This window comes from Rhipicephalus microplus, chromosome 10, assembly GCF_043290135.1.
Source record: "Rhipicephalus microplus isolate Deutch F79 chromosome 10, USDA_Rmic, whole genome shotgun sequence".
NCBI lineage: Eukaryota > Metazoa > Arthropoda > Arachnida > Ixodida > Ixodidae > Rhipicephalus > Rhipicephalus microplus.
Window position 1 is genome coordinate 53,130,713 of NC_134709.1, and position 9,131 is coordinate 53,139,843.

Here is a 9,131-nt window from a genome sequence, read left to right on the forward strand (position 1 = left end):
ACGTCGAAGTGAAATTTGCGCGACGTCACAAAAAGCGTGATGACATGTGCAAAGTGCAGTAAGAAAACAGATCATTCAAAAGTCATTAACGACAACTGTTAAAATAAACAGATGGCTTCCTGCTTATAGTACTATCATGAGCATTATGATGGGGAACACGCAAGCACACGGTGAATAACTTTAAGTGAGAATTGAGCCAATGCTCGAATGGTGCTGTCAAAAATAAGAGTGTGACGCTTTTCCACAAACTGTTGCCACTACCACCACATGTTTACTATAGATGAAATACACGACACAAACAAGAGTTTCATATTTTAACGACTGTTGTAGTGCTTACGAGCAGCAAAGAGCGGTACCTTTGATTCAAACAACATTTGGCTGGATCTTGGTTTTGTGTGTTGCATGCCCACGTAAAAGCCAATTTGAAAAGTAACATTTTTCTCGAAACTATAGACATCACTGCTATGTTCTTCTTGGCATACCTGCCCGCTATATCTAGACAATCGGCTTTCCTCTTTTACCGACAATGGCGAGACCGGCAGCTGACCTTTAGTGAGACCGCAGTGCCCCTTCCAGTTCGTTTCACACGGCAGCACGTGAAAATTACCCTGCGTCAGGTTTGAAGCTATTTTTCATGGGCTCGCGTGTTGCCTCTCGTACGGCTTGCAATATTGTCACAAGAGAAAACGACAAAGAATACGACACGGAGCGAATGGCATTTTGCTTCCAGCCACAGTAGCCACCAACTTCTTCCTTCTCAATCTCTAGCGCAGCGCGTGGCATTACCCTCTCGCCCACCCCACCCCCAACAACAAAAAAAGCTTTGTCTCAATGCCATAGCTTGAAACAAAAAAAAGCTGAGCCGTGAAAGTTGGCGACGACTTTCACGCAAAGGACAAAGTAAAAGAAACGAAAAAGAGACACAACGGGCTCGACGGAAGACGCGGCACCACAACGTTTACAGCTCACAGTCAACGCGAATAATATGACTTCGTCCAGGCGATGTGAACCACATGAGAAGAATGTAGTGTACGAAAGTGACGGGATGGGTCTGCTGGCGCTATTTCATATTTGACTTCGTTTAAGTGACGCAGTACGCGGTGAAGTCTGAAATACCGGCACAACAATTTTCGCGGGCCGGGACGAAATTGGGTCTGCAAAGCCGGGCAGTGGATCAGGCTTGGGAAACGTTGAGAAGGCTCAGAAGGTGGATGCGAGAAACGTTCCATCGACAGCGTAGGGACTTGCAGGGCGTCTGTGTAGGATGGCGTGGGAGATTCGGCTCGTGATGGTCGCGAGGAAGGGATGATTTGCCTGATTTTATCCCAAATGACGTCGATAAGAACTGTGATGCTCGGAGGTGCCGCTGCACGACACTTCTGGAGCTCCTCTCGGATGAAGTGCCGTGTAAGCTCTGTAAGGGTCTTCCTGCCATCACGCTCAGGCACAACCAAAAGCAGTGCCCAGGCCAGTCTGTCGCTCATACTGAGATAACTGCCGAAGCGTGCGCTCCATAACTGTCACCTCACAGATGAACTTTGCCACCGTTGTTGGCGGGTTGCGCACGAGAATCGCGAAAATCTGTTCCTTTACGCCTTGCATAAACAGTCGTATTTTCTTGGCCTCTGGCGTTTACAGATCATCTTGTCGGGACAACCAGTCCTGGAAGTGCCTTTTTACTTCTTGGAGCATACTTTGGAGCAGTAAAGGTATTGCTATGGAGCAGCCATAAGGGTTTTCGGAGCACTAAAAAAAAGGCTAGTTTATAGGAGCTATTAGTGCTTTAGAAGCAGGTAATAAATTTGCCATACATTAATTGGAGTTCAGAGCATTGTTGAGTCACCTCATAAATATTAATATTTCCTATGAACTATATTTACCAGACAGCAATCTATGTAAATTTCATGAAGCGAATGATGACATGATGTCAAAAAGGTGCTACAAATCAAGCTACAATTTAAAATACTCGTATCTGTGGCAGAAATCAAATCAAACCGGGAAAGCTGAGCACCACATTTTAGAAGTAACCACAATCCCACATAGCTCTCTAGCCCAAATAAGCACTAGATAATCGGTACGGGATAAAAGAAATCCTGCTCATTTTCACATTTTCCCACATTAGCCTTCATGTTTAGCTCAGAAAAAAAAAACAGCCTAATGCTTAATATCCCAGCTCTTGTGTCACAAATGAGGTCAGAACTGACAATGCTGCACACTGGAAGAACACTGCAATGATGGCACACAAATTCTTTTCAGTTTCTTTAGAGCTTATGACTCAGTCAAGCAATAAACGTTCGTCATTCTCATTTTGGAGCAGGGTTTGGAGCAATTACTAACAAGAATTACTGTTTGGAGCAGCTATTCTCTTTTGAAGCAGTTTGGAGCAATTGGAGCAGCACATTTATCACCGAACAAGCGTGACATGTCTTCCACAAGCATGTCAACACTTGCTCGGCATTTGAAATCTTGCAGACAGGGTCACCTCAGTTCTTTCTACTCGGGGTTGCTAAAGGCCTCACGAAGTGGCCAATGGAACTCCGGCCAACTGGTGAACGAAGCCTCATGGCTCTCGTACTACACTCTCGTCACATCAACAAGGGAGATGTAGATGTTTTTCAACCTACGGCGATTGTCCCAGTCATTGATGGCAGCCACCCAGTCGAAATTGTCCGAACAGTCTTCTACACTCCCACCGGGATCAGCGTGGCAGGGGTAAGGTGGGTGAGGCATCTTGACGATGCACGGTACAGCAGCGAATGAGTCCTGGTGATGCTCAGTTAGGGTTGCGGTCGTTGAAAACATTTTCTTTGACGAACTTGCCAGGGGACCGTATTGGGGTGGTAGACCTTGAAAGCAACAGCTGATTCCATAGATTTCAGCAGAACCTGGTGTACTGGCCTCAATTGTTTCCGTTCTAGGACCAGCAGGCATAGGACGTTGGAGTACCCAGCACCTCCCACCAGTTTTTCGTGAGAGGAAACGACAAAGGGGATGACACGGTGCGAACGACAATTTACTTCCAGTCACAGCAGCCACCAATACCTTCTTTCTCAGTCTCTACCGCCACAAGCGCATAGCGATATTATACACACAGAGCTAATTCAAGTGACAACCCATTGTCCCCTTGAAGGTGAATTAGCACAAACGCCCCTTTTTCCCTTCACCGAAACAGGCACTTCCGATCTCAATGCATCCATGACGCACAAATGCAGAAGCCTTTTATGACGACTAACTTTTGGTGGTGGTCATAGCGCCTCTTGGCCGGATCATACACAGCACCCACGTCCACGACCACGTCGCATGTGTCCAAGACAGCCGGGTCTCTAGATCTGTACATTGAAAAGGCAGACAATACGAAAACTAATTAGCAGGATTGTGTAGCATATCATAAATGTAGTGAAAACGTAAAGCCCAATCATGTTACATTCAATTTTTACACAATGCTTACCGTGCCCTTTCTACAGCCTGTTTATTATTAGTAACATAATCACTTTTTATTAGTAACTTGAGCACAGAGTGACACTAGTTTCTCTTTCAGGCACTTCCAGCAGAGCACTTACTTTGGCTTCTCAAGATATTAAGAAAAAGTCTTGTAAAATGTTAAAACTGGTAGACAATCAACTGTTATGGTTGAACACATGACATCGGAGCATGCTAAGTTCACTAAAGAGAGAGAGAGGCCAATTAATTGTCAGGCCAACTAATGAAAGTTAACTGAATGAATTCAGCGAAAAAACAGACTTTTCTTGTGAGCAGCTCCGACAGTTACGGCATTTGGTGGAGCAGGTTTTAACCACACACTTATTTTTACACAGACTCTGAGACACACTTCGGCAGTGCAACTAAACACGAAGTATAAGAGGAGTACCGACGCAAAAACTTTCAGTTGTTTCGGATCATTGATTAAAGAGCCCAGCCCTCAAGAGCCTAGAAAATGTACTGCTGGGCTTGAGTGCGGCCTAGAAGAATAATTACAGTATGCATTCGTTCAGTCCCTGCTGTATCTCGACATCACAACACGATGAGAGGTTCTAGTTGCATAATCACGCAAGATATTGTGATATTTTCACAGCCACTTCCCGCTGTGCCTCCGTTGGTGACGCACAAGTGGCCATTTTGGAAGTGTCGGAACCTGACACAACAACTACCCAGAGAACCATGCGTAGAAAACAGAGTTGGTACCGTCGAGCTAGCATCAATGTCGTAGGTGCCCCATAGAAAAATTTATTTCAAAGGGCCAGTAAACAACGCCAAGGTCCGAATATTGCTATAAAAAGACATATGTACACTTTTGTTTAGTCAACATGCTCCTACAAAAGTTTTGCAAGTACACACTACACTCAACCCTCCTTAACAAAAAGTTGCATATTAAACTGAAGTACATTAGCTATACCTTGAAATTTGATATAAAAGTATGTTCCTAACACTATATCTATTGCACGCCTATTTTTCATTTACTTCATTATAACTGATGTTTCATTATATCGAGGTCTGAGTATACATTAAAGAGGTACTGACACAAAATTTTGCGGACGCGATGGCTTGCTGGGCCAATTTACGTGAACATTCGTATATCATCTGCAAAACATCAACAGCGAATATAGCTTGAAAGGTATTTTTAATTCATTTTGAAGTTTGCGTGAGCGCTAGATTCTATCGTGCCATTGACACCCTCGAAGAGGACCCTTCGCGGACCCCCTACTTCCCTCACGTCACCCCACTACAGTCATTAAAATAAGTTATGATGACGTCATAGCCACCATTTTTCTTTTGCTACATTTGTTCCCACAGTTTATTACTCCTTGAAGGCTGGTCGCAAGTTAGTATCCGTGGCACACCCTTTGAAAGTTTTGTGTTTGGCGACACTGCAGTCCCGTTTCTTATTCGAAAGTAATCCTTCATGCGGACCGTGCGGAAAGGTGTCACCGTTCTGTGTGCTGGTGTGGCCGAGAGCTGCACACGCAAGGTGGTGATAGTTGCACTCGGCGGCTTCTCGTTTTTGGAGTTCTCTCAAACCGAAACTGGTTGATAATGAGTGGCTTGTAATTAATTATCTGTTGCATGCTGCAGCAATCGATGTGTCATGATTGAAAGGCTCCCAGCAGCACATTTCAGCAGAAAAACACGAAGCCAAAGATTTTTGTCAGTACCCCTTCAAGGAGGTTAGAGGGGTTAGAACATCAGTTTCAGCTGGTTTCAAATATTTGTGCGGCCTCGTCACCCTTCTCCCTCACAGAGCGGGAAGGCGTAGCTTATTTCGAAATGGAGGCTCTGCTTGAAGTGCAATGCTGTAATATTCGGGAAACGTGATCGCTGTGATCTACTCTATGAATTGCCGAGGTTTTCTTGGTGGGTGTAAAAAAAAATCTGAGCCTATTGACTGACCCTTTAAAATCAAAATAAAACATTTTATTGATACAATTGTGGTTTTGGGTACCGCATTATTAGCAGCCTCAGGTATATTTGTACATGCCAGCATAATTCAGTGACCAGCTTACCTAACCACAGTGGCATCCTTGTACTCAGGAAGCTGCTTCAACAGGAAACATGCAAGTGCATCGTCGCAGTGAAAATTACCACTGTGCGTTCCAATGGTCTTGCTCATGGCTGCTGGTTTCTTTGTGGGAGGCTCCCCTGACATCAATGACACTGGCCTGCACGATGTCAAGTACCGAGGGATGTTAGAGAGGGCAGAAAGGAAAATCTGTGAGTGCCTGCTACATCATTTCTGTGAACCCTAACAGAGCTACCAGAACTGTGAAACTTAACACGGATCATAAATGGGAAGACAAACACTAACACTGACTCTAAAGTAGAATTTTCATTGAATAGTAAGAACACATTGATGCCGAGTGACATTAACATCATCACAAGAGCGAAAGACCGTAATTCACATGACCATCAAAGCCTACTGCATTAAAAAACACAGGACAGATAAATTAGCCATTCATCAAATGCAGTCACTACGAAAAAAATAAAAAAACAAGCTATTTTGACATGCAGCTATCATATAGATTATAAATGCAGTGGAAGGTGGCACCAGCCAAAAGAGATTGCTCTGCTAATCACACAATTTTGTACATCTTATGCCTTCACTGTTCTAATTTCTACCTAATATGATTGCTAACTTTCAATAAACACTTTAGCACAGTGTCACCCCCAGTAATTTACTTTTGGTTCACCCCCCTCGTATATTCTTTTGCTGCTCATTTTTGCATCATGTGCCCGAACAAGCTCGGCAAATGTTAGCTCTTGTGCCATTTTTTTTAATGCATGGCATGTATAAAATTACTGAAACTGATTAGCTATTCGCATGCTAACAAGCAGCTCTCGCCAAAGGATGTTATAAGTGAGTTCTTATGTAAATGCATGGCCCCTGCATATAACGATGGTACGAGGAAAACACTGCATGCATGTATTAGTGCAAAATTAATAGAAGGCATCTACTATGTCACAATGAGATTGTGGTTTTAGCAGGCAAAACCTCAGATTTTGTTTCCATAATTACTGTAATTTACTGTACTTCACTGTTATTTCTAGTTCAGAGGGCTCGGTAGCATGTTTAGTTGTCCGGATAACCTGTTCAACTAGCTAACAGTGATTCCGATAGTCGCCGCGTACACCTGCAAGGCCAGATTGTAAAGTTAGACGTGTGTTTGCGCCTCTGTTTCATATTCTGCAGTTTGGCGTAATTCTTAATCTCATAAACTGCCAACACGCACAGTTTACTAACATATTCGAGGCTAAATAATAACAAGCAGCGCAATGCACCTGATAATTGTGTCAGTGTGAGACTTTGTCACATTCATGTTTCGAAGTGTCGCATACTTGTTGTGACATAACAGCTTACCTGATCTGAAGAACGGGTTTAGATACTTCGGATGACTTCAGGTGAACAAAACAGTAGTCACGTATCGCCAGTTTTTATCGACGCGGCAAACGTAAAATTAAGATTGCGTCAGCACCTAACAAGAGGGTGGCAACTTTTGCCATATCTTCCTTACACTGTCTCTGCAAAAGGCATGAAAATAATAAAAGATTGTTCGCGCCTGCCAGGTAGTTTACAAGGTAGTTTACAAGGCAGTTTGATGCCAAGGTAGTTTACAAGGCAAGAAAACAAGGTGTACTGAATCACCTAAGTTTCGGGTTACAGCAAAACACGCATAGTGACAACTTACTTAGCAATGCTCGTTTGACACTGGGAGGGCTCTTAAAACAAATTCGATCCTGAACGCCCATGCAGACGGGACCACGGACCCAAATATTCAACCAAGCCGGAACCAACGTACTCACCGAACGAGCGTGCAAGATGTTTCAACTCGCAGACTGCAAACAGATCGAAAAGATTTACTTACTACACGCACGACGACAATGCGACGGAACATATATATGACTGCGGAATGTTTCGGTAGCTGCTCAGAAGAGCTTTCGAGAAAACTCGGCCAACGTACCCGCCTTTCAGAATCAAACGCGCACGTTTTTCGACAAACCGGCGGCTCGAATTGGCTCGAACTTCCGGGGCAGCTACATCTTGTGATGACTATCTAGCAAGTTGCAAGTGAGATAACTGAAACAAATTGAGAACCACAAATATTTGCTGAGGCATACAAAATGAACTCTGCCTCGTAACACTAATCGAGAAAGAAGTACATAACTATTTTTGAAAGACAAAGGTATGAACTCAAGTGCCGCAACAAAGTCGGAAAAAAATACCACATTTACGAACGAGCGTGGCAACACTGATCTACAAACGGCTTGCTCTTTTGGCGCGCTTTGTTGCTTCTTGCGTTCGTTACTTTGTTTGCTGCCGCGCGCATTTGTCGAGCACGTTTTCGTCAGTGCAGCGCGAACATTGTTTGCCGCAGTCGCAGGTAGCCTAAGAATCAATAGCTCATTGTTTCGAAGGGCCTCGTACGTTTCGCACCGTTGCTGTCCTCCCGTACAGTCATGGCGAAGAGAAAGGCGAATGCGACCGAGAAGCAAGGCGGCGCGGCCGAGCCGGCTGACAGCGTGCAGCCGCAGACCACTCGGCCTTCATCTCCAGGTAAAGTGAGCACCCTGTCGCCTGGCAGCCGAAAGCGCTCTCAACCCGTGGTGCTGCCGCTGCAGCCCACCGTATCGCCCCGAAGGGCAGCGGCGTTGAATGAAGGAGACGACGCTGTACGTGGAGCTGGAAGCCCCGTTCATTCACAGGCGAAGAAACCAGCGCCTGGCAGCACTGCTGCCAAACGAGTACGCGCGGCAGACGATGCTCTCGCCGAGCAGACCTCTGGAAGTCCAAGCCGTTTGAAACCAGGCGTCGAAGACGTAGCCACGGCCGAGCCGCCTGTCAAGGCGAAGCGAGGTCGTCCAGCGCGGGCTCCGACGGCTACGAGCGTGGCGACAGCAAGCGCCCCGGGGCCCGAGCACGGAACTCCCGAGAGCCCAAGCCGTTCCCAGACAGCTGGCGTCGACAAACCCGCTGTAGTGACCGAGAAGCAACCTGCCAAGACGCGGAAGCGAGGGCGTCCACCTACTCGTCAGATCGATGAGCATCAACCTGCATCACATAACCAACACATTGAAGTTTCGCCGAAGACGGCGGGCAGCAATGCCGGAAGAGCAGGCCGTTCGCCGTCGATCCCAGCCAAGCGTGGTCGACCATCTAAAGACAAAGCCGTGATGCAGCAGCAAGTCCATCACATTTCTCCGGCTGGTCCATCAAAGGTTGGAGAGAAAGACTCTGGAAGCCAGAACTCTCCACAGCCGCCGAAGACGGCGGGCAGCAATGCCGGAAGCGCAGTCCGTTCGCCGTCGATCCCAGCCAAGCGTGGTCGGCCATCTAAAGACAAAGTCGCGATGCAGCAGCAGGTCCATCACAATTCTCCGGCTGGTCCATCGAAGGTTGGAGAGAAAGACTCTGGAAGCCAGAACTCTCCACAGCCGCCGAAGACTGCGGGCAGCAATGCCGGAAGCGCAGTCCGTTCGCCGTCGATCCCAGCCAAGCGTGGTCGGCCATCTAAAGACAAAGCCGCGATGCAGCAGCAAGTCCATCACAATTCTCCGGCTGGTCCATCAAAGGTTGGAGAGAAAGACTCTGGAAGCCAGAACTCTCCACAGCCAAAAAGGAAATCCTTAGTTGACACCAAGCA

The 9,131-nt window shown here is 46.2% G+C and overlaps 1 protein-coding gene across 4 annotated transcripts in view; it reads right to left on the reverse strand.

The window, feature by feature from the left end:
* LOC119180743 (MYG1 exonuclease) overlaps positions 1-7,561 on the reverse strand; it is a 32,685-nt gene extending 25,124 nt beyond the window's left edge. The window contains exons 1-4 of one of the 4 annotated variants that reach the window (XM_075875659.1): positions 7,452-7,561; positions 7,294-7,326; positions 5,499-5,654; positions 3,234-3,329 (exon numbers count right to left, since the gene is read on the reverse strand). In XM_075875659.1, coding sequence (XP_075731774.1) covers positions 3,234-3,329; positions 5,499-5,641 — 239 coding nt within the window. In that variant the 5' untranslated portion in view covers positions 5,642-5,654; positions 7,294-7,326; positions 7,452-7,561. Of the gene's footprint in view, positions 1-3,233; positions 3,330-5,498; positions 5,655-6,850; positions 7,012-7,293 lie in introns of those variants that run through there. The other 3 variants (XM_037431877.2, XM_075875660.1, XM_075875661.1) reach the window with 3 other exon arrangements.
* Positions 7,562-9,131: the final 1,570 nt, after the last annotated feature.